The sequence below is a fragment of the Ooceraea biroi genome, chromosome 1 (assembly GCF_003672135.1).
Source record: "Ooceraea biroi isolate clonal line C1 chromosome 1, Obir_v5.4, whole genome shotgun sequence".
Taxonomy (NCBI): Eukaryota; Metazoa; Arthropoda; class Insecta; order Hymenoptera; family Formicidae; genus Ooceraea; species Ooceraea biroi.
The window spans coordinates 11,247,531-11,273,850 of record NC_039506.1 but is presented as its reverse complement, the minus strand read 5'-3'; the positions used below and the strand labels follow the sequence as shown (position 1 = coordinate 11,273,850).

At 38.8% G+C, this 26,320-nt stretch overlaps 2 protein-coding genes and 1 long non-coding RNA gene across 5 annotated transcripts in view; all 3 read right to left on the bottom strand.

The window, feature by feature from the left end:
• The window catches only part of LOC105283870, a 34,407-nt gene extending 15,198 nt beyond the window's left edge, over positions 1-19,209 (bottom strand). Inside the window, exons 1-5 of one of the 3 annotated variants that reach the window (XM_020033139.2) lie at positions 19,024-19,207; positions 5,666-5,785; positions 5,438-5,555; positions 5,062-5,326; positions 4,823-4,939 (exon numbers count right to left, since the gene is read on the bottom strand). In XM_020033139.2, coding sequence (XP_019888698.2) covers positions 4,823-4,939; positions 5,062-5,326; positions 5,438-5,555; positions 5,666-5,785; positions 19,024-19,167 — 764 coding nt within the window. In that variant the 5' untranslated portion in view covers positions 19,168-19,207. Of the gene's footprint in view, positions 1-4,822; positions 4,940-5,061; positions 5,327-5,437; positions 5,556-5,665; positions 5,786-19,023 lie in introns of all 3 variants that reach the window. The other 2 variants (XM_026970952.1, XM_026970958.1) reach the window with 2 other exon arrangements.
• LOC105283869 lies at positions 2,358-3,827 on the bottom strand. The gene is made up of 2 exons (XR_003406752.1): positions 3,674-3,827; positions 2,358-3,325 (listed from the first exon to the last, which is right to left on the bottom strand). It is a non-coding gene; the product is annotated as an uncharacterized LOC105283869 (long non-coding RNA).
• Positions 14,001-14,692, bottom strand: LOC113562239 (histone-lysine N-methyltransferase SETMAR-like). The gene has a single exon (XM_026970961.1). The coding sequence runs from the start codon at positions 14,504-14,506 to the stop codon at positions 14,003-14,005; it is 504 nt and encodes a 167-aa protein (XP_026826762.1). The 5' UTR covers positions 14,507-14,692; the 3' UTR covers positions 14,001-14,002.
• Positions 19,210-26,320: the final 7,111 nt, after the last annotated feature.

Genomic DNA, 26,320 nt, shown 5'->3' with positions numbered 1-26,320 from the left:
TGAATTTTTTTTACTTCATAAATTTACGTCAAAGTACTTCTCCCTGACCTCTTTTCATACGTCATAATCAATTTATGTCTGTTATATTAAAAAAAAAAAAATAAAATAAAAACCTTAAAAGAAAAACTCCGATTCCCAATTCCGCGCGTTTTAGCAGTTTAATTATTAAAATGATTTTAAAAAGTAATATTTAAATTTCTCGTACCGTTGATTTTATAATAGCCTCTTGGTTAATGCGGAAAACAGAAATGAAATGTTTGGTAAAATAATATTCACAACTGTTTATTAAAGGAACTGTATATATGATATAAAAATATAAATCACACGGGATAAATCGATAAGGCGATAAATGTAGTTTTGAACTATCGCGATCCATTGGAACGTCTTTCCTCGCATTTTTATTAGATTATTTTGTAAACGGCACGATAAATATGATGTTGCATGAACAAGATATTGCACTTTGACATTAAATGACGCAGATTCATATTGATGCACCGATAACCTTGTCGAACTTTCCGATTTACACAAAAAATGCGGATTGATTCTACAGATTACATAGTACATATTGTGTGATTGATTCTTGACTTATTGTTAATATATATTAGTAAGATATTCTGTAACGATATAATGATGTCACAATATTTAAATCATAATTTATATCAATTTCAATCATTGTTCGCTTATTTCAACAAGGTAGTTTGTATCTATTTTCAACGAATGTATTAATTGATTTTATTAATCCTCATATATATAATATTTGCATTCGTACATTCGTTTTTTGTACATTCTTTATGGTTTACTTATACATTGAAAATGTTATTAATCGAGTACAACAATACAAGTGTTAGTAGTGACAAATACAGTAAAATTTGCTAATTGATACAGTAATGATATTCTTCGTAAAAATGTTTAAAACAGAAATATTAGTACACGCTCTATTGTTTAATTATACATTACAATAGTTATATTAGTGCAAAATGATAGATATACTAAAAATTACGGATTGTAATTGGTACAGTAATGATATTCTTCATAAAAGTGTTTAAAACAGAGATAGTCGCCACACCATGCACAGCGTATAAAAGCGGCCATCCCACAAATATTACAGTTGGGTATATTCTTTTCATTTTTGAAGTAACAGAAATCTACAGGATTTTGAACTTCGGCAGGATGCGTTTCTACATATCCGCTTTTATACCAAGCATATTGAAACAGGTTTTTAAATCTAGGTGAAGAAAACTGATTATGGGTTAGTGATTGCAATTTAATTATTTCATTACGGGAGTGTAGATTAACATCTCTCTTCAAGAATTACATTATCCGAAAATGTTCGCCCAAAATTTTTCCAAACCCGGAATCCGAACACATCTAAAGGCTGAATCATTCCCGTTGTCTTTTTGGAATGGTTAAAAATTGTACCTCTTTGTCTTGTGGAATGTCAACTGCTCTAGTTGTCTTGGGCAGTGTCCGTCCATGAATGAGTAACATGCTTTTACGGCCAGTATTCGGTAGATACACTTTGCTGAACCAAGTTTTGAAATGTTCAGACGTGAGTTTTCCTGATTTTGAAGCTTGGATGTAAATGTTAACTGGACGGAAAAGAGTTTCTTCCACCCTCGGGCCAAATGTTCCCGTAGACTCCTTCAAAACTATGTATAGTGGTGAAAGAAGACGTTCACTTGCTGAAATAATAGGCATTATAGTATAACTGTGTGTTGTAGAAGATACTGATTGAATCATTGCTTCAACTGTTTTTACTCCTAATTTCGTCAATGTTCGCCTAGAATGTATTTCAAGCTTGAAACCACTCTCGTCTGCATTATAAATTTCTTCAACTCCAAAAACTGGAATGTTTGACTTTGCGTTTGAAACAAACGATTTTGCGATATCTTGTAAGTTGCCAATATCTTGAAGCATAAATTGCGTCCTGAATGTTGTTATCTTGCGGGAAACAATTCTGTGCACATTCCTGAATTTCCAAATCCACCATTTACTTGCCTTGAATTCAGGTAGGTCCACTTGCTCCTTTGCCTCCAAAGCCCATAATCTTAAATTCATGTCATGCATAATAGATTTTCTATCACATGCTTCTTCAAACTTTTGCAGTACATATTCCGTAATAAATGGAAATTTATCTGCATTTGTTCCACCTTTTTCTATACTTGCTTCCCATCTGTATAGCTGCTGTAAGGATTTAACCTTACGAAAACTGTTCTGTACGCTAGTTAATGCCCGACGTGCCTTCTTTCCGCTTTTCCAAAACTCTACGGTCTTTCTCTTATAACTCGAAAGTCGACCTTCCCACCTTCATCATCGACAATACATTCTTCATATTCAAAACTGTCTTCATCTTCTTCTTTTTCTGCAGGCGTAATGTATTCTACAACTTGTGCTCCATGGGGTTCTGATGGATCAGCAAAATCAAGCACGTAATCATGTTCAAATGATGAACGTACGTCTTGCAAATTTTGTAGAATATCACGAATTTCATTATGCACTTCAATTGCAAAAGGCGTTATAGGTGTCTGTGTTATACTCGCAATTTGAAACGTAGTCGCTAACATGTTTATTATGTTCGCAACATTAACCGGCGTCATTTTCTATCAGGCAAACTTTTCAACAGAATGCTGATTCCTGTCGTAAATGAGACTGGAAAGTAATACTTCCTCGGGCATATTTATATGAATCGAAAACCGCGATTACATAAACTTATTCACCGAAAAAATGTTGGAAAAAAGATTATAAGTTGCACCATTTTCCTCATTTGCGACAGTAGTCCAATCTATGCACCAACTTATCTAATTTTTCGTGTGGTTTGCAAAACAGATAGACACATCCGTATTACGTAAATCGGATAGTTCGACAAGGTTATCGGTGCATCAAAATGAATCTGCGTCATTTAATGTCAAAGTGCACACAGCTTTGTAGACATAAAAAATAGATGCAACTTTTGTATAAACTTTTTTTTATATCTCTCACCGTTTGGCAGTTATTTCGCAAAATAGAAATACCTATATTTTTCTTCAAGGGGTGATTTCACCCCCTTGAATTGTAATTCAGCATGAAAAAAATAGTTTTATGTTACGGAAAACTACTCTATATGCACACAAAGTTTCAGAATTTTCTGAATTTCCGGGTTGGCTAACCTTCCTTGTAAATAGATTCGCTACTTTTTCTCCACTATTTTTCTAAACATTTCAGTTCTTCAATTCATGTCGTTTGGTATTTTGATTGATCCGATCTCCAGCATGCTGTAGCCAGATTTTAATAACTGTTTGGATAGAATGGGAAGAAATACTGTTTCCACTACCACTGATAATGACTTCTGTAAAAATACGATTAATAAAATGTTTTTAATAAAAAATTATTAATTAATAAAACTTATAAATTGTTCGTTTTATGTATTTATTATTTTCTAAAAATATATTAAGAAATATCAGAATACAAATGTTTCCAAAAGAAATTAAAATTAATTCTTGAACGTTAAACGTATGTAGTGAATACTTAATGAACAAAATTAACTGGAAATAATATATAATAATAATAATAATAATAGTTATTCTAATAATTTGGAAAAATTGCAACAAAACTATGTTTACAACTCTTTTGCTATTTATGGTCAATGCAATTTTCATTATTATAAAAACATAATGACAAAAAATGATAACGTTACCTCTTGTTTCCTTCTTCCTAGTCTCTTGTAGTCAGGTTATGTTCTACTCAGTGAACTTTATTAACAATATTATAGGAAAAAATTAAAGCCGAGTGAGACCGAAAAATAGTGCCAAAGTTCTTTCTCTCTTTGAGAGTAATTCTCTCTCTCTATATATAGTAATTCTTTGTATTTTATAGATATTTCTGCGTGCAATCTAGCGCTATACACCTTTCTCCATATGAAAGTAAATGGTCGCAAATAACCGCGCGAGGCACGATTGCACGGAAGGTATCATAAAGAGCTTTTTTGAAAGACATCTTATGAAAGGATAACTTATTGATATCGTTTTTAGAAGATGTTAATGAGGTCTACAAAGTCTTCTTAAAGAACTCATGCTCTCAATAATGCTCACTTATTGATATCGTTTTTAGAAGATGTTAATGAGGTCTACAAAAAGTCTTCTTAAAGAACTCATGCTCTCAATAATAATGCTCACTGGGGTTACATTACTGGCTCAGTACTAGCTACGTTTGCTAGACGGGGGCTATAATATATAAAATATATAATATAAAACAAGTATCGGCTAGCTAGTGATTGGCTACCGACTAGGTTAAATTTCCACTCGGGATACTGGCAACGTTCTATCAATATACTATCAATATACTGAAAGATATTCACAATATATACTACGAACCAGAATATGTGGGACATAGGAACTTTCTCAGTATGTACTCATAATGTCACAGTACGTATATCGAACGATCTGAGAATCTACGCAATATACTTTTCAGATATTCTCCGAACTTTCTCAGTATCTACATGTGCTGTTAGGGTGGGGAGGGGTTTGCAAGAGTCATTTGTCTATTTCTCTAAACAGCGTGCAGAAAAATGCTATTTGCCTAGGAAAATAGCATTTGACTATAAAAAGTCTTAATAACTGAACACGAGCTATTCGACTAGGTAGATAGCATTTGTCTAGTCAGAAGTCATTTTCGTGCAAGAGCCTATTAGCCTACGGTATATACTTTGTTTATATTGTACGGTAATACTTTGTTTTTATTGTAACCGATATGTTTTAGGAAAAGCTATAACTTTGCTGTTACAATGCTTTAGCAGCATTATTTCTACGTTTAATAGACATATAGGTATTATCAGTTAAATACTAACTGCATAGCTTTACGATGTAAGTCTACAGCACAGATTATCTTCTTGTAAATTACAATCTCATTTTTCGTATTAAGATCACGTAACAATTCGATCGTCATTGCTTGCTCAATTCGGTAGCTATAAATAACGTTTCTTCTATACATTCTGTTAAATTTCCTTTCCAGATTGTTTGAAACAGAATATAATATTTTTCAGACAATCTGAACATCCATTGTTTATTGCATAAATCATTTCTTTACCTGGCAATCGCAAACATTCCACAAACATGCTTGAAAATCGCCATCATCATTGTTGTCGTCGCTCCCAGTACGATCAATTCTGTAGTACAGGCTGCGTTTAGATGCACAAGGATTAAAAAATAATACTTTTCTGATACAAAGAAGTAATTGGTCACCATTTCCATCATGTGAATTGCATAAGACTCATTTTTCGGCATGACGATGTCAAGAATGTACGGCGAATATATTATAATAGAATTACAAAACGTACCGCACATAGTAAGTACTGAAAACAAAGTAGTCTATATAAAAAGAGTTATTATTCATGTTTCTAATATTCTTTCCAATTTATTTTTCTATATATATTGTGATAATAATCATCGACTTCTTTTCTTACCTATTACTTTAGTCGTAAGACGTTTCCCAAAGTATCCGTATTTTTCATAGATTTCAATTTCGTTTCTGTCCTTTAGCCCATCGTAGATGTGTTGTAATTGATCCAAGATATATTTCACCTATCATGTTAAAAAGTTTTTTATGTCCTGCAAAATTTGAAAGGACATTGCCACGTACAGTAATTCATTTATGGCAGTCACTTTCTTTCTGGAGTAGAGGCATAACTTACATTTTTCATGTTAACCCACAAACAGATGAACATAATCGCGAGCATGAGAAAGAGTGTCGCGGAAGAGAGTAGTCTGATAGCACGATCAATGCTACATTTTGCATTGAAGAGTCTTGAAAACTACAAACAAAAAATTAAATTTATTGATGCAAGTGGATAATTGTTAAATGACATATTTCAACACTCAACAAACACAAACGATAATGTTAAATCGTTATGACCTAGATTATCTAATATTGGTGTGCTATGCCAACGACACCTTGGTGGTGGCCGGGAGCCCAGGATGGAGGGAGGCCACACGAGCGGCGGAGTTCGGGGTGGCATGCGTGGTCCGCGCCATTCGCGCCCTTGGGCTGGAGGTCTCGCCGCACAAATCGGAGGCCGTCTTTTTTCATGACGGCCTCCGTGGTGCACCGCCTTCGGCCCATATCATGGTGGGGTACGTCCCTGTCCCGGTGGGGCCCAGTATGATATACTTGGGCCTCACACTGGATGGCCGCTGGTCGTTCAAGGATCATTTCATGGGATTGGCCTCCCGGTTGGAGCCATGGCGGTCAGTCGCGTGATTCCCAACCTGGGGGGCCCAAACGTGAAGGCTCGCCGCCTGTATGCGGGAGCGGTCCGTTCGGTGGCCCTTTATGGGGCACCTGTGTGGGCGGGCGATTTGGCGGCCACCAGCCGGGCGGATAAAGCTGTCCGGCACTTCGGAAGAAGGGTGGCCGCCCGCGTAGCCCGCTTGTACCGGACCGTCTCCCACAGGGCGGCGACGGCCTTGGCCGGCACTCCCCCCCCCCCGATTTCCCTGCTTGCGCCCGCGTACGCAGATGCGTACGAGCGGGCGCGGCAGGTGCGGGAGCGGGGTGCTAAATTAACGGCCAAGGCCAAAGAGATCCTCGGACGACAAGCCAGGCAACAGACGCTGCGAGCTTGGCAGCGCCAACTTTCGGACCTGACCGTCACGTCGGGCCGAAGGGTTGCCGAGGCCATCCACCCCTGTCTGGCGGAGTGGCTGGACAGGGGATGGGGGCGGAGTGACGTTCCGCATAGCTCAGGTGCTCTCCGGACATGGCTGTTTCGGGGAGTACCTGAGCCAAATAGGGCGCGAAGATGGACCACGCTGCCACCATTGCAGCGCAGACCAGGACACGGCGCAGCATACGCTGGAGACGTGCCCGGCGTGGGCAGCGGAGCGCCGTGTCCTGGTCAATAGGATTGGAAGGGATCTCTTCCTCCCGGCGGTCGTGCACACGATCGTCGGGAGCGAGAGATCCTGGCGTGCATTTGCTTCCTTCTGCGAGGAAGTCATCTCGCAGAAGGAGGCGGCAGAGCGGGTCCGGGAAGCCGCCGAACCCGCTCTGCGACGAGGAGGAAGAAGGAGGCGAGGGGTCGGGCGAGCTAGGCCCAGGTGACCCTGCCGGGGGGATCTTGGTTAAAATCCCCCCTCACATCGAGTTGGCAGCGAGCGGGAGTGGGGGCCGCGGGGTGCAAGTCATGCACCCCATATGCGGCCCCGAGATAGGAGGCGGGGCAGGCCCAGTACCGGCTGGGTCTGCGATCGCGGTGGGGAATCGGGCGGGTGACAGGGTACGCCGGGCCGGCGGGGCATTTGCCCGGGCCTGGCGTTCACTCGCCCGATTCAACACGGCATTGCACCGGCAATGCCGTGCACGTGGCGGGTCCTCGGTGGGGGCTGGGTGCCGTTGGGGTATTTGCCCGGGCGCCCGGGGGTTGGCCGGCGGGGTACTTGCCCGGGCCATCCCCGTCACGATGTCCCTGGACGTCGTGACTCCCAACGAGGACGGGTGGGATAGACGGGGCGAGAGCTGTTTTGGGACAGACAGCCCTCGCCCTAAAAAGCCCCCCTCTATGATGGGGGTCCCCGTGGAGTGGTGGTCTGCCACGCTCCATGGGGTGGGACGGGCCCGCATTGGCGGGCACGCGCTTTCGCAGCGCGTAAGGCCGTATACTTGGTGGGGAGAAGCCAGAGGAATCCGTAGCGGTTCCGGGCTTCCCCTATAAACACCAGGGCTGGCAGACGGAGGTAGGTTTAGTGAGTAAGAGTCTCACACTCCCTCCGCGTTCCGCCCAAGGAGCGCGGGGGGGGGGGCCTATGACGGGTTCCTCCTCCTAAAAAAAAAGATTATCTAATATATCTATGTTAAGGCTGCTGTAGCCTCGCCGCGGCCATCTTGTTGATGACGTCAGAGGCGAGAAAATCATGCAAATTTACGTTGCGAAATTTATGGAAATAAAAACATATGCACAAGGTGACACTCGTGATGAATTCAGCACACTTGTAAAAATATCCAGACGATAAGCCTGAAACTCAACAATCAATACGTAACCTCAAAATCAGCCTGGAAATTGGGCTGATTTTGACAGAAGAGGTGCAAATTGACAGCTGGCGCATACAGTGAATATGAAGTCTCACATATGATGTCACACTCTAATCATATCGTCCGTATATTTTTGTGATATTGCTGCACACACCACATGTCACTGTAACGCACAACAATAAATATTAACGGAATAAAGCGCAGCGTAAAATTGACGTACTACACTGACATTTTCTACGCCTATTAGATCATCGCTTTCCGCCGTGAGGCGCTGCACGAGTTTGGGTTCTGTTCCGTGCGAAGTAAGTAAGATGGAAAGATTGTTCGTCTTAGTCTAACCTACGGATTCAGGATAGAACAGAATAGGTCGATCAAGCACGGAACAGAACCGCTAATCGCTTTTACCAACGAACTACCGCAGCAGCACTTTCAATTCGGAGTTCTCAGCTGCGGGCTCAGCAGTCTTAAAATAACATCAGAGAAATTGATGATTACCGATCCGGTGACATCAAATAAAACAAAGCTAATATAAAACATCTTTTTGCCGTCTTAATGTTATAAAACCGTATCTGTTAAGTTATATTTATTATGTTTGGCAAGATAAGTGATTTTATATAATCAAAATGAGAAAATCAGATTAATAAAATGAAATGTTCAATAATAATAATTCCATACATTCACACGAAATGGCATTCGCTATTAATCGTTAATGCTGCCACAATTAGAAAATGAATTACGAACGCTCTGATTTTTAAAACTTACAAAACCAATAGATCATGGATGTAATTTCTGTTTTGATATTTCAATGGCTTTGCGTTATATATATATATATATATACACAGGGTGGGGCAGTTAAGGTGTTACAGACTTATATCTCGGAAACGAAGCATTTTAGAGAAAAATGTTTCAGACAAAAGTTGCAGGGTTGGAAGGGGGCCACTCAGTGGAGGTAACAGATTGGTCATTCGTGGTCATTTTCAAGGTCATTTAAAGGTCAAGTCCAATTTTTTAAACAGAAACCCATACTTTTTATTGCAGATTCTGATTCTCCGTCGAAAAGTAAGTAACTTTTGTTGAAAACATTTTTTTTTAAATGCCCTCATCCCGAAAACACAGGTTCAACCTTTGGTGGACCAATGATAATAACTCGCTTTATAACAGACACTGAAGTTTTTTTTTTAGTATTTTACTGTTTACCGTCAGCATTAGCGTTACCCAGTGTGCACCACGTGGAGGTTGCTGATCGGATTTGCACACCTTGTGGCCCTGAAAAAGGCCGGTTGCTTCGCTTTACACTAATCCATGAGATGTTCAAAATGTCCTCCAGCATTTTCTAAACATAATATACTTCTTCTTCTGAAATTACGTACTGCTTCTTAGTTTAAAGCAGAGCAATCGGCCCTTTTCAGGGCCACAAGGTGTGCAAATCCGATCAGCAACCTCCACGTGGTGCACACTGGGTAACGCTAATGCTGACGGTAAACAGTAAAATACTAAAAAAAAAACTTCAGTGTCTGTTATAAAGCGAGTTATTATCATTGATCCACCAAAGGTTGAACCTGTGTTTTCGGGATGAGGAGGGTATTTAAAAAAAAATGTTTCCAACAAAAGTTACTTACTTTTCGACGGAGAATCAGAATTTGCAATAAAAAGTATGGGTTTCTGTTTAAAAAATTGGACTTGACCTTTAAATGACCTTGAAAATGACCACGAATGACCAATCTGTTACCTCTACTGAGTGGCCCCCTTCCAACCCTGCAACTTTTGTCTGAAACATTTTTCTCTAAAATGCTTCGTTTCCGAGATATAAGTCTGTAACACCTTAACTGCCTCACCCTGTATATACAGGGTGTTTCCTAAGTAAGTAGACAAACTTAAGGAGGATATTCCTTGGCTTATTTTAAGAAGAAAAGGTCATATAAACATATGTCCTAAACTGCTTTGTTTTCCAAAAAAAGTACATCACTGTTTTCGTTCACTTTTCGTTTATTATAGAACAGTTTGTGTTATTGCAAATGAAACAAATGAAAAACAATAGTAACCAAAAGGATCCTGTTTCCATAAGACGTTGATGGATTCTGATGAAAGTCGAAATATGAGGTACCTGACGATTCGGGTATCTGTCATTGTAAATACGTCTTGCTTGACGAGCGTTTCCATTAGCAAGACCGTATACGAAATGCATATCTGCCATTTCGGCGTTTGTGTAATTTACCATAATTAATAAAATTACTAAACTTAATAGGAACTAATAAAGTTTGCGTCAAAGATAACGTGATAGCAGTGATGCCGGATAGCGTGCTTTTGCAGTACGAGTCAACAGCGGTGGGGATGGAGTGGGGATGGTCTCGCGGCGGCCGCGCGGCGCAGTCTGAAACGAGTGTTCACTTGCGGCGCCGCGAGACCATCCCCACTCCATCCCCACCGCTGTTGACTCGTACTGCAAAAGCACGCTATTCAAAAAGTGAACGAAAACAGTGATGTACTTTTTTTGAAAAACAAAGCAGTTTAGGACATATGTTTATATGACCTTTTCTTCTTAAAATAAGCCAAGGAATATCCTCCTTAAGTTTGTCTACTTACTTAGGAAACACCCTGTATATACCCAGCATATACTTTTAAAAATTTATTAAATCGTTAAAAATCTTTGAATATGCTGGGAAAGTGTATGCTTAGGTGTACTGCTTCGACATATGTAGATCTCCATATATTACGTCTTAACTACTAATTTTAATTCGCACGTTTTTCAAATTTTTTTTGTTTATAACTTTTTAATGAACAACGAGCGACGGCTAAAACCTCTTGAAGGTCACTCAGGAGGGTAACCTTGACAACATATATCAAGATCAAGGTCATTGGAGGGGGCTCCCCTTTTCTGAACTTTTACCCTTACTTAATATACAGGGTGGGCCATTTAATGTCCCACCCCAAATATTTCTTTTCTTACACCTTTTACAAAAAAATGTTTCCTACAAAAGTTGTTTGACCTCGGGGGGGACACAAAACAGCGATATCAATTTGTTCGCAGATGGCGCCACTTTCGAGATTTCTTCATGGCAGCGATTTTTTTTAATGGAAGTCGATTTTTTCTCGAAATAAAAGTTGTAGCTTACAATGAAAGGAATACAACGGTTTTTTGTTTTTTTAAATTGGACCATTTTTCGCTGAGTTACAGTGTTTCAAAGTTTATAATGTAAGTAAAAAGCTTCCACGCCCATAAGTACAGTGTGCGTACTTTGTGACTCCAAATCTCACCTGTGTGTGTGTGCGCGCGCGGGTATGCGTGTGTGTGCACGTGTGTTGTTTTTCTCCATTATCTGGACTAATGCTCTTTTGTTCAAACTTCCGTTTGATGGTTCACCAGCTCGAGAGACGCATTCTCCAGTGCTTAGCATTATCCAGGATGAACGACGTGGACGTGGCGGGGCTTTTGTCCTTTGAGATGCTTGATTTACGTGAGTCCCCTTGCCTCTCACAATTGGGGTGCTTGTTTAACGTGAGTCCCCGTGCCTCTCACAATTTGGGGTGCTTGTTTATCGTGAGTCCCCGTGCCTTTCACAATTGGGGTGCTTGTTTAACGTGAGTCCCCGTGCCTCTCACAATTGGGGTGCTTGTTTAACGTGAGTCTCCGTGCCTCTCACAATTGGGGTGATTTTTTAATGTGAGTCCCCTTGCTTCTCACGTTTGGGATGCATTTTTAAAATGAGTCCCTTCACTATATTACTGGATGTTTGTAATATTAGCACAAATGCTCAAACAAGTTTCCATTGACAGCGGCACACTTTATTAAACGTAATTGAAAGCTTTCTTGGACTTTTTGCAATACACCAGGAGTAATTTCTAAGAATGCGTTTCTGATACGAATTTTCATGTTGTCAATTGATGTTGATTTTGTCGCAAAAACTGTTTCTTTTACGTATCCCCACAAAAAAATCTAGTGGCGTAAGATCAGGAGATCTTGGCGGCCACTCTTGTGTTTGACTACTGATGCCGATCCATTTGTTTTGAAAGAGATTATTTAAATACGTAACTACGTGGCGATGTCTATGGGGGGGAGCTCCGTTCTGTTGGAACCACGTATCACGACGAAGTTCCAAGATAACATTTTCCAAAAGACATGGTAAATGATTTTGAAGAAACATCAGATAAGTTTCACCATTTAAATTTTCCTCGAAAAAATAAGGTCCGATCACACAATTGCCTATAATTCCTGCCCAAACATTTAGAAACCATTGGTGCTGAAATTCTTCATTTCTCTGCCAATGAGGATTATTTTCGGACCAATAATGACAATTGTGACGGTTTCCTCCTCTTCTGTTATTAAACGTCGATTCATCTGTGAAAAGAATCCTCGAGAAGAAAGATGGATCTTCAGCAAGTTGGTTCTGAGCCCAATCACATTTATCGATAAATGTGTCTCTCTAAATGTGATTTAAACATGTTGATAAAGATGGACGTATTCCAAAAGCACATTTATCGATAAATGTGATCTCAGAATACAGGCCAAAGTCCCGCCACGTTCACGTCGTTCATCCTGGATAATGCTAAGCACTGGAGAATGCGTCTCTCGAGCTGGTGAACCATCAAACGGAAGTTTGAACAGAAGAGCATTAGTCCAGATAATGGAAACAACACACGTGCACACACACGCACACGCGCGCGCACACACACACACAGGTGGAGATTTGGAGTCACAAAGTACGCACACTGTACTTATGGGCGTGGAAGCTTTTTACTTACATTATAAACTTTGAAACACTGTAACTCAGCGAAAAATGGTCCAATTTAAAAAAACAAAAAACCGTTGTATTCCTTTCATTGTAAGCTACAACTTTTATTTCGAGAAAAAATCGACTTTCATTAAAAAAAATCGCTGCCATGAAGAAATCTCGAAAGTGGCGCCATCTGCGAACAAATTGATATCGCTGTTTTGTGTCCCCCCCGAGGTCAAACAACTTTTGTAGGAAACATTTTTTTGTAAAAGGCGTAAGAAAAGAAATATTTGGGGTGGGACATTAAATGGCCCACCCTGTATATAAGTTGCGACTATGAATACCAGCCTTAGTATTTTTTATCGTTTTTATTTCTATTTTCTTCTGAATATAATAGTTAATACTATATATATTATACATAGGTATCGTTAATTAAAGATTGATAAACACTGTTTAACAAAGTATGACTTTTTTCGAACACCGGAACGAAACTAATCGTTTTTTATAATTTTTTGGACACTAGACGTGAATCCGATTTCCAAATTGCTCCATCACATCAAAACCGATATCAAAAATTCCTTTCGAGGTGTTTCGAATTGAACTCCTTATCATATATTTGCGCTACATTCATGAGCGAGAATCTTCTCAAAAATACGAGAAGATTCGATTAGAGGACTCATGGACAAATATCAGATAATTGCATAAGTTCGTGCCCGATTTAAAGATAAACTTTAATAGGTTAAATTTGAAAGAATACAGTTTTATTAATCAATTATATAGTCTCCACCCTTCTCTACAATTGTTTTCCAACGATCTACAAGCTTGTTGATTCCATTTTTGAAGAAAGAGCTTGGTTTTCCTTGAAAAAAGTTCGTGAGGTGGTTTTCGACAGCTTCCTCGGACTTAAGATTTTCGCCATTCAAACTATTCTGCAAAGACCGGAACAGATGAAAATCTGAAGGCGCAATGTCTGGAGAATATGGTGGGTGCTGGAGAATTTCCCATTGCAACTCCTGCAGTTTTCGCAGCGTCTGTTGGGCGACGTGCGGTCTAGCATTGTCGTGGTGGAAGATGATGCCTTTCCGATTGACCAAAACCGGACGTTTTTCTCGAATAGCCGCATCGAGTCTAGTGAGTTGCTCACAGTACTTGTTCGCCGTGATTGTTTCGCCGCGTCGGAGTAGCTTGAAGTGAATAATTCCCCTGCAATCCCACCAAACACACAGCAACACCTTCATTGGATGCAGGCCAGCTTTTGCGACGGGTTCTGCACCTTCACTTGCTTTTTTTCAGGTCCTCTTTCTCTGTACGTTGTTGTACAGAATCCACTTCTCATCGCCTGTTATCATTCGATTCAAAAAAGGCTCTTTTTTGTTACGTGCGAGGAGAGAAATGGCCACATTCATGCGGTTCAGCTTATTCCTTTCAGTCAAGAGATGCGGCACCCATGTATCGAGCTTGGAAACGTATCCAAACTTTTTTAAATGGCGAAACGCGGTCGAATTATCAATTTTCAGCCTCTCAGCAATCTCTTCAGTTGTAATCCTTGAGTTTTCTTCCACTAAGGCACACACAATGTCGTCATCAATGCCAGAAGGCCATCCAGAGCGGAGTTGATCTTCCAAGTTGAAATCACCATTTCGGAATCTGCCAAACCACTTTTTAACTGTCCGGAGAGCAGGAGCACGGTCCAAATAAACGCTCTGAATGTTTGTTTGTGCAGTCCCAACACTCACGCCTTTCCGAAATTCGTATAGCATTACATGCCGCAAATGCACCTTTTCGTTCTCCATTTTTAAAAATTTCTCTTACGCACAAATTGACTTATCTGAACGATGCCTGACGCTAAAGTGACACAAGACACTGTCACCTATTCAGTGCATGCAATATAACCACACAAAAACACCGGAGCTCCGCCACGCAGTAAGTTAACCCCATCTATCTGAAAATCGGGCACGAACTTATGCAATCATCTGATATTTGTCTGGGAAGCAGTACCTGAGGCAGAAAAACTGCCTATTTGCCAAGTTATTTGTCTGACAAAAGTAACCGATTTCGGCAGGCGAGATCACTGAGACATGCGCGAGCGCATGACGTAATTGGGCGACGGCCAATCGCACTGATAGCCTCGCACTTCGCGCATGCTTGGAGATCGCCGGTCGAAGTCAGGATCACGGATTCCACCAATCGATTGATGTAACCGGAGGTCACCCCGTATAATTTGAAACTATTGGCCAGCGAGGCCGAGAATAATAGAAAACCGAGGATATATATATCGCGCGCGATAGCGATAGGCCGCTTTTGTCTTACTTAGTCTCTTGGCTCTATTCTGATCGCGAACCCGCGCTTTCCGTAATATCTACGCTATTAAAGTTGTTAAATGTTGTGAAGTTGATTGTTAATAATAAACTCATATTGTTAGTGAAAGAGTGTCAATTCTTGCGCTTCATCCTTTCGAATTTCCGATACGAAATACGAGGGTTGAAAATCCTAATAACATATTTTATTTTAATTGCAATTAAATTTTTCCAGTACGTCACATTTTGTAGCTATAATATGATGAAGTTTGTCAAAATAGCCCTTTTTTGTCACTTTAATTGCAAAGGAGGAGGACCGATAAGCCACGATTTCGGCCCCCTCTGGATTTTATTGTAAATTATCAGAAACAATTTCTTAATACATAAAACACTAAATTAAGCTGTTTTCAGCCTAAACGGACATGTTCAACGTGGTCGTTATCTTGTTTAAACATAGAAATTCGTATTTGTGAATATTTTGTGCAGTACTACACAACTCGTCTGAAAATCGTGGATATTATATTGGAAAATCATGAACATCATAATATAATTATTTTTGTACGTAAACTTGATGCTGATAGTGAAACGTATGGGGTGCTTGATTCACGTGAGTCCCCTTGCCTCTCACGATTCGGGATCGTTCCTTACCAACTAAATATTCTTTCGCATAACATACCCAGTGAACAGGAAATGTGCAAGATGCCGACAAGATGCCTGCAAAAAGATAGGGAGATGACGATCAAAAATTGTGGAAAATGTCCCATGCCGTGATGCAGATCGTGACGGTGTTTCCTTCCTCTGATTGGTCGGCTGTCATGTGACATGCGCCATGTTAATACCGCGTTATTCAAATGTGGTATTTATATGAAGGTGAAATGAGAACGTTATGTCAATTGCCCATTATAGAAAAAGGTCAAGTTAAATTAATTGCAGAATCATTATTAATGTAAACGCAAGAGAACAAATAAAATACATGTAATAAGAGAGATTAAAATAAAGAAAGCAATATATATATATATATAGTTATTTATCCGATTATATATACTTACAGTGACTGTAAGTATATATACTCGGATAAATAACTATTACAGGGTGTCCCGGATTTTAACCGACAAACTGCGGGAGCATATTCTACTAGTGGAAATAAGAAAAAATTCTTATATCGAGTTTGCTTAGAAATGCTTTATTACAAAGTTATAAACCAATATTGAAAAGAAATATGAGATAAGTAACAACGGAGTTTTTCACAAAAATAAAAATTATGTACGCAATGATTTAGTGACGCATTTCAAAATGTTGTCCTTGCACATCGATACAAGCTAGACATCGACGTAGTACAGAATTTGTTACAGTACGACATTCCTGAAAATTTTGTTGCATCTCAGTAACTGAATTAGTAATTCGTTGCTTTAAATCTTCAAGCGAGATTACTTCTGTACTGTAAACTTTATTTTTTACAGTTCCCCATAAATAAAAGTCAAGAGGCGTTAAATCGGGCGATCTTGGAGGCCAGAAAACCGGTCCTCCTCGACCAATCCACCTATGAGCATAATGTTCATCTAATCAGTTTCTAACTTGTCTAGCATAGTGCGATGGACAACCGTCTAACTGTATCCAGCTGTTTTGGCGAAGATTTAAGATTCTTTCCGAGCGTCGTCGGTGTCTTAGAGCTGAACGAACATCATCATATTCATTCATAGGTCGAAATGAACCCAAATTACGTAATTGCAAATGGGTATTACTAAACACAGAACTATCTGGTACTCTCCTGTTAGGAAATCTACGTTGATACTCTCGTACGGCAGCTCGTGCATTTCCGTCACAGAATCCGTACACGAAATGAATATCAGTGTATTCCTCATTTGAAAACACTTTTGGCATTCTGATAGTAATTGCTAGTTCACACGACGATTGAAATCTAACAGCTACTGTTGTGAAAGTAACAATCATACTGAATCGTTTCAACATAGTGAACATGAATACATGTGAATACACATAACATAAACATCTTCGACCTTCCAAATTCTACACTATGTTCCGTTGTTACTTATCTCATATTTCTTTTCAATATTGGTTTATAACTTTGTAATAAAGCATTTCTAAGCAAACTCGATATAAGAATTTTTTCTTATTTCCACTAGTAGAATATACTCCCGCAGTTTGTCGGTTATAACCCGGGACACCCTGTATATAAAGGGTGTCTCAGAAAGAATGGGACAATGCTCGTGTGCAGATAGAACGGACTGAACTGAGTCGAAAAGTTTTGTACCATTTTACAATTTTCGCAATAATTAACGAGTTATTAATTATTAAAAATTACTGTATTATTCCGGCCTACCGCCGAATGCAAGTGCGCGGCAAGATGCGACCGCCTACAGCGATCGAAGTTGCTAGGCGCGCGGGGTGTTGTTTATTACAAGTGGCCTGCCTAGCCATTGCCACTGCGATCGCTAGGCACTCGACCGCTAGGCGGTCGCATCTCGCCGCGCGCTTGCATTCGGCGGTAGATCGGACTAATACAGCGATTTTTAATAATTAATAACTCGTTAACTATTGCGAAAATTGCAAAATGGTACAGGAGTTTTCGACTCAGTTCAGTCCGCTTTATCTGCACACGAGCATTGTCCCATTCTTTCTGAGACACCCTGTATATATTGCTTTCTTTATTTTAATCTCTCTTATTACATGTATTTTATTTGTTCTCTTGCGTTTACATTAATAATGATTCTGCAATTAATTTAACTTGACCTTTTTCTATAATGGGCAATTGACATAACGTTCTCATTTCACCTTCATATAAATACCACATTTGAATAACGCGGTATTAACATGGCGCATGTCACATGACAGCCGACCAATCAGAGGAAGGAAACACTGTCACGATCTGCATCACGGCATGGGACATTTTCCACAATTTTTGATCGTCATCTCCCTATCTTTTTGCAAGCATCTTGCCGGCATCTTGCACATTTCCTGTTCACTGGGTATTTCTTACACAAAGTCACTTTTTTACCTCATAGATTCAGTACGATGAAAGACGAGTTCATTTTTCACGGTTTTGCAGCCAGGTATGTGTGTGCTATCTGACCTATTTCACTGTCAGCAGCAATTTTACGTACAAAAATAATTATATTATGATGTGCATGATTTTCCAATATAATATCCACGATTTTCAGACGAGTTGTGTAGTACTGCACAAAATACCCACAAATACGAATTTCTATGTTTAAACAAGATAACGACCACGTTGAACATGTCCGTTTAGACTGAAAACAGCTTAATTTAGTGTTTTATGTATTAAGAAATTGTTTCTGATAATTTACAATAAAATCCAGAGGAGGCCGAAATCGTGGCTTATCGGTCCTTTTTCTTTCTCAAAATTGTGACGTGATGAAGCAATTTGGATTCGTATTCAGCGTTCAAAAAACTATAAGAAACGACTAGTCTCGCTCCGGTGTTTTTTTTGTTGAACTGTATAATAATTTGTAATATATGAATCATTGTTTAGTTTTTGTTATATCATAGATAATGTATATGAATCTTGTTTTGTCTTTCTGAAAGCCTATTTTAGTATTTATATATATTCTAGCAAATTGAAGTATACATAATTAATAGTATATACATACATATATACTATGTATATATTATATACATAGTTTATGTAGATCTTACTAATAAGGAGAATATGTTTCATTAATGAAGAATCTCATTTCTATAAACGATAAGTTTGTGCGTAAGTTTAGGGTTTAATATTCATAATCGTCTATCTTATTAAAACGTAATTATAATGTCACTGATATGAAGTAATTAAAGTGTCACTGATATGAAGATGAAAAAAGTCGCGGAGTCGTGTCTTTATAACGACATGATATTTCATGCGTTCGTCATATTATATTATATTAATAGTACATTAAACATAGTATATTAATCCATCATTTTAACGCCGTTACATTAGTCATCCTTAGTCATTCTATGACTAAACGTGACATAGGTATATTATCTGGTTGACGTACCTGAAATGCGATGCTGCTCATCAGTAAACAACAAAAGAATCTTGCTTGAAAACGAGTGAATTTTGTTTCCTTGTCAGGCCACAAGCCGAAAGGGAGGAGTAGTATCCTATTCCAGTTGAAGTATCTCTTTCTAATACAGATCATCTTTCGTTGAAACTTCGCACTTGACTGCGAAATAATCTACACCAGTTTGTCTATCCCCTTTTTCCATCACTAGAGTATTTTAAAATTTTCCTCTCACCGCATAAATTTCCAAATAAATTTTTTAATTTAGCATAAATGTAGCGCGAGGTGGTGCACGATACCACCGTGTGATTGTAACACCTGTTTGATGACTATGTAATGTCTTCGCTTGAAAAAAAGTGTTCAATGATTAAGTAATTCTTACACGGTGGGAAGAAAAATTCAAGGAGTGTTTATTTCCCCACTGTAAAATAATCGTAAAATGATACCAGAGATCGAAATTCGCGCAAGCGCAGGTGCTCGTTTTTGCACCCTTTTCTTTTCGTCTTTTTATTCTGCAGTGAGCACTCGTTGAAGGAACATATGCTCTGAGCGGAGCATTTTATCGACTTTATACACATATATGTCAAGTTTGAAATTATTACTGGTAAAGTACATAAGACTATAAACTTTTATTCGGATTTATTCTGTCTTGCACTTGATGAATTTAAAGTGTATATTAAAGTGACAATTTAAGAGATTCTTTTGTAGAACGATATAAATGTGAACAAGTACGTGAATATCATCTTTATTATCCATTAACATTAATCCATTAACAGGGAAATTAGAGAATTAGATATACGTTTACATTACTTCCATTTACTTTCTTGTTGACAGCGCTTAAACTTTGTTAGCAATATAAATTACTATTACATGTATGACAAGTACACATAATTGCATAATAATTGCACATGATTGGAAAATGGTTCGATTAGATTTTGATTATAAGCTTTCACATGCATGCGCATTGCGTTAAAATACAAGAATTGAAAAAATGAGAGATTGACTTATGTCTGCCCCGTGATATTTCGGACACTTTGTGTAGCAGAATATTAGTATTATATTATTATATGTGATGAAAATTTTTCAATCACTACTCAATTCCAATTATTATTCAATTATTCAATTATCCAGGTTTCCTGTACTCCAAAGGCGGTTATGCCATTTTATCAGGGTTAGGCATTTATTCATAAATTATAAAAGTCTGTATTTATACGTGAGCAATGTAAACTATGTATAACATCCCAGTAAGCAAAATGTTCGCAGCCTGCCTGCAGGCTGATAACAGATTCGATCAGAAACCCACACCAGAACCATAGTCATCTGTGTCCGCATTAAGCTTTTGTTTTGCCGGCAGAGACTGTAGAACAGAACCTGACAACAGATTGTCGACAGAATCTGTATAAAACATAACTGGACAACAGCGCCGCGCAGATCCTGCTCGGTTTCTGCCGTCAATCTGCTGAGTTATATTAGCAGGCTCTGCTCGGTTTCTGCCGACTATCTGCTGTCTAGTTATGTAAGCAGATATTGTTGTATTTCTGCTGACATACTGACAACATCATTTGTTATATCAGTTCCTGTATGCAGTCTGCAGTCTTTCTGCCTTCAAAATTTGTAGCGGGTATTTGACGAAAATCTGTTCTAACAGACTTGGCTATCTGGGATGTTACCTAAGTCAACAATTTAAAAGAATATTCTAGTTTAACGGGTCAGAAAAATCATTTTTGTGCATATTTCGTAAGTATTTGGTATGGATAACATGTCTGCAAAAAGATTTACCTCGATTCACAAAATTAACAAAGTTATAGCACCTGATAGGGAGCAGCCGCCGGCGTGTGCTCGACGCTCGGGCCGCGTGGCGCACAATAGGGATATTTCGAAAATTTTCGAACATTTACTATTAATTTTATTTTGCAAATAAATATCTGTTAGAGTGGACATAGTTCGTTTACACACAGTTCTTTTGCGCACAGTTCATTTGTGTTCCTTTGGACATGTAAAAGTTGGAAGCGAAGTTGCAGGTTAGTTTAGACTAGATTAGGTTAGATTATGGTGATTATGGTGGTTATGGTAACTTAGCAGTGTGCAATTTTGTGTTGTCCAACTTCGCGGTGCCAAATGAACGGTGAGCAAAAGATCTGTGCGCAAAAGAACTGTGCGCAATCCAACTGTGCGCAAAAGAACTGTGTGTAAACGAACTATGTCCATTCTAACAGATGTTTATTTGCAAAATAAAATTAATAGTAAAGAGTGATGCCAAAAATCGCCTGTTTCGCCACCCTTGAAATCCGACTTGAATTTGGTGTTAAACGATAGTTATACAGGGTGTTTCCTAAGTAAGTAGACAAACTTAAGGAGGATATTCCTTGGCTTATTTTAAGAAGAAAAGGTCATATAAACATATGTCCTAAACTGCTTTGTTTTCCAAAAAAAGTACATCACTGTTTTCGTTCACTTTTCGTTTATTATAGAACAGTTTGTGTTATTGCAAATGAAACAAATGAAAAACAATAGTAACCAAAAGGATCTTGTTTCCATAAGACGTTGATGGATTCTGATGAAAGTCGAAATATGAGGTACCTGACGATTCGGGTATCTGTCATTGTAAATACGTCTTGCTTGACGAGCGTTTCCATTAGCAAGACCGTATACGAAATGCATATCTGCCATTTCGGCGTTTGTGTAATTTACCATAATTAATAAAATTACTAAACTTAATAGGAACTAATAAAGTTTGCGTCAAAAATAACGTGATAGCAGTGATGCCGGATAGCGTGCTTTTGCAGTACGAGTCAACAGCGGTGGGGATGGAGTGGGGATGGTCTCGCGGCGGCCGCGCGGCGCAGTCTGAAACGAGTGTTCACTTGCGGCGCCGCGAGACCATCCCCACTCCATCCCCACCGCTGTTGACTCGTACTGCAAAAGCACGCTATCCAAAAAGTGAACGAAAACAGTGATGTACTTTTTTTGGAAAACAAAGCAGTTTAGGACATATGTTTATATGACCTTTTCTTCTTAAAATAAGCCAAGGAATATCCTCCTTAAGTTTGTCTACTTACTTAGGAAACACCCTGTATATAAGACATTGATCCCCTGAAAGTTTCAGATTGAGCCTACTCTTTATCTTCAAGATATGAGGGGTCAAAATTCGCATTGTGCATCAACGTCCTTATCAACTGTTCTGACCCATTTCAGATGGTGCTTGATTAGCGTGAGTCCCCGTGCCTCTCGTTGCATGAATCATGTATACGTTTTGATATACTCCTTTAATTTTGCTTTTTAGGAATGGTTATTGACACATTGCACATATCAAGGTTGGGTATATCGATCCCATTGTACTGTCCATAGCCGATATACCATATAATTGTCATTTTATGGCTGCAACATCCGACAGTACGTGAACCGCTCTCGCAAGTACAAAATATTCGACAATCGCGTTTCTACCAGATTTATCGTTGTCTGTTAATACAAAGATGTGATGATTTTTCCCGCTGCGATACCGAGATTTCATGTAAGCTTTTACAAGCAGCAGATCTGTGATGGTAATACCATTGGCGTAGTTTAAATTACCAGTCCGATGTCCCGAACTCGGTTCGAACTTTTGTACTAGAAAGATTTTTTTCTTTTGATGCTCTGCATAATAAGAAATTGCATTATTTATCTGATAAGGCCCAAGACTGATATAATATAAGTCGTCCATCGTAAGGTGTGGAAATTGAAGCAGAGTATTATTTTCTTCATTATCAAGAAGTGTATATTTAAGATCAATATAAGGAGCTCTCAGTTTAGAAAGATTGTATTCCTCAACGATGCCTTTCAAACGGTTTGGAGTATTCAATCTTGATTTCATTACATATGCAATTTCTTTATTTGCTCCATCACTCACAATCAGTATTGGCGTATGGAACAGGTTAAGAAGTGCAAAAGCAATCATAAGAGATTCAAAATCGTGATGTAAAGTGGCGTTATGAGCTGGCAAAGCGAATATTTTGAATTTTTTCTTCAGTCGACCGAAAATTTGTTCGATAATCTAACGGATCTTTGTCACGAATCTCGATTTATTTGCTTCTAAGGTGCCACGTTCCCCGGTGCCGGGAATGTAAGCAAGCAGCTTCCTTTGTTTAAGATCCTCCATGATATCTCGAAACCCATTATCGACGAAAATAACATCATTTTCTCGGAGAATCGCCAATATCTCCTCATATCTATTGAAACAATCTTTCAGTATTATCGCATCGTTGTGGGTAGCGTCGAAGGGCCCTAACACAAAGAGGACATAGCCATCAGGAGCACACCCTACCATTGGTTTTATGAGCGGCATTTTTTTTGTTCGCTCCATAGTTGTTTCTGGCCCGCGAAATTCTTCGACTTTTGCGTTAGTCGATACGTTGCATCGAAGACACATGAGCCGTTGTCATCGGGAATATCAAACAATATCCTCGCTGCAGGCGTAGTATGGTTCACTATAAGTGTTCGATCATTTTTATTAATAAATCCTGGAACTAAATTCTCCAGTAAATCCCTTCTCGCTTTATTTATGTGATTACTGATCGTTTGCTACAGCATCCAAATAGAAAAGCTAACTGTTTATTTGAGAGAGAAGTGCGCAGTTTACAAAGAAAAACAGCACCGTGCTCAAGTTTACATTTCTTACTAAAATCACAGATTTTCTGAAACTGGCTTTTATCAAAAGCAAACCATGATTGGAAAGTATCGTTGTCCATGGAATGAATGTTGTCTATATGAAGAGCATGTTGTTTATTCATTTTAGAATTATGATAATAATCAAACATGAGATCACTGATAATTTTTTTTATCTTCAGCTGCCACTTCGCATGTGATTTGTGTCACAAGAGGCCAATAGTTATGGACAGCCAGATGTTCAGAATACATACGAGCATTGAGACAAATAAAGAACTTATAGTTCATGAGAAGAAGATGACGTGTATCATTCGGAACTGAAATTAAGTTTCCTATATAGTATTGCAACCAAATGTACACTGTGTATGAGAGTTCAAACCTCTTCTGTAAATCGTAAAGTCAGGGGTGTTTTGATTTACTGCAACGACAGGATTGCCGCGAGCTAAATCATAGCAAGATTTGCAGATTTTACTCGCTGCTGGAATATCGTTGATTTCATCCAGTTTGCGCTTTTTTGCGTTTGTATTTTTGTCTCAGGTTGTTGATACTAATTAGAGAGATGAGATCACTAGAATAAAACTTATCAGTTCGATCGTTTTTGCTCTTGACAGCTGAGGCAAAAAATGGAAGGCATTTTCTCAATACCAAATGGTACGCCAAATCAATGCACCGTATTGTTAGACAGGAGTGACTGGGTTCGCTCCTGTGAAAGAATGTGCGTAGCTCTGAAAAGTGCTGATACACAGTAGCTCCAGCGAAAGATCGTCCACAGAAGCCCTGAAAAGGATTGACCTGGACTCAAATTTGCAAGAACCAATGCAATACAGTTCTGGACAGGAGTCCAAGGAATACAACGCAGTCAAAATGACATCATTTTGACGTCATAATTATGTCACGATAGAAAAAGTCAATATGATGATTTTTGGTTTCAAAATTTGACGATTTGTTGACGTCAAGAAAACATCAAAAAGACATCCTATTGTAGTAATATAGGAACCAAAGCGGTCTAAGAACCGGAGCACAGACTTTTGCATAATGCATAAGAGAATCAACTAATTAGAATCCTTCATTTCTATCTTCAGGATGACAATCCTGAAGATAGCAAATGAAGGATTCTATGATTGATGATTATTTACATTATGCAATTGTCTGTGCTCCGCGGTCCTATACGAGTTTTCTATGTTTTACAATATATAAGAAGATTGCTACTCTCACCTAACATAACCTGTTTGCTGTCTGTAAGTCATGAAATGTATGGATAAATTTTTTCCTTAATGTTAACTTGAGCTTTCTTCAAAGTTAAATACAGAATATAAACAAAAGTTAAACACAACATAAGTAAAATATCGTAATGCACGGCTATATAATATACTTACTGGTTTTGCAGTATCGTCCATCTTAACGAAAGAATATTATTTCAATTACAGTGGAAGATTCTTTTACTATTATTATATATTACTGCAATTAATAGCACTGCTTTCACAAGACTTATAATGCAAGGTTCGCAATTTCACAAACATTCGTTGAATAGCGGGAAATAATACCGTTGCCGTTGCACATTGCACATTGCACACAAGGGCCATTACAAATGCGCGGCAAGAAATGATACGATGGCTACTCTTCCGGAAGTAGCAAAACAGCAAGAGATGATTGGCTGCTGTAGCGAATGTATATGAATACCCGGTAAATTCAAATGAGTCAACGGCACCTCTTCTGTATTGCGCTTTCTATATAAAGTTTTTGTAACTACATTACTCGAAAAACGATTCCACTGCGAAATTAATTATCACATACATGTAATACACATAATAGAACTTTTACAAGCTGAAAAATACGCGTTTATAAGATGCTAATGGAAAGACTATTAAATTATAAAAGTGATCCATTTTAATGCATTAAAGTGACCTATAAGGTCATTTATGAATATAATAATATATAATTTTGAGAATTTTTTATCATTTTAAAATCATTTTCACATTACTATAAATTTGCAGGGCCAGCGTAAAATCGATCATTTTTTCGTCACTGAGCAGCGTATGTGATGATATCATGATAAATCAAATTTTCGTCACATGGAAAATCATGACTATTTCGAATCAAAATAAAGTCATTTTGACTTTTTCTTGACTTCAGTGTGTTCCTTGGGAGTGGCTGGGATTAGTCCGGTAACTGACTGATGCCCGATAGTCTACAAGGAATCGTCCACTTTAGCCCTCGAAAAGACTGGCGCAAGATCGATGTTGCAACAACCAATGCATCGCAATTCTGAAGGGAACCGTGTAGGAAAATAAGCCAATATATCTAGCCGCTGCCGACCGCGGTATCGAAAATCAGCGCCATCATGTAGAGTAGCGACGTACTAAGTGCGCGCCGCGAAGCGCGCGCATAAAACAATGAAGATTCAAAGAAGCGCTCGTCCGAGAGACGACGATTGAGGTGTAAGTCCGGATCTGCAACAGGTGTAGTAAGCCTCAAGCCGTAAGAATTGACCAATCACAGTCGATCTTTCTCCTCATATTCCACTGAGATTGGTTAATTTCTTACGGCTTAAAGCTTACTACACCTATTGTAGATCCGGCCTAACAGTTCGAGCCGACCGTCTGACAAAGGACGTATATTATTGTGTTAAGTTAAAGAATCGAATACAAGT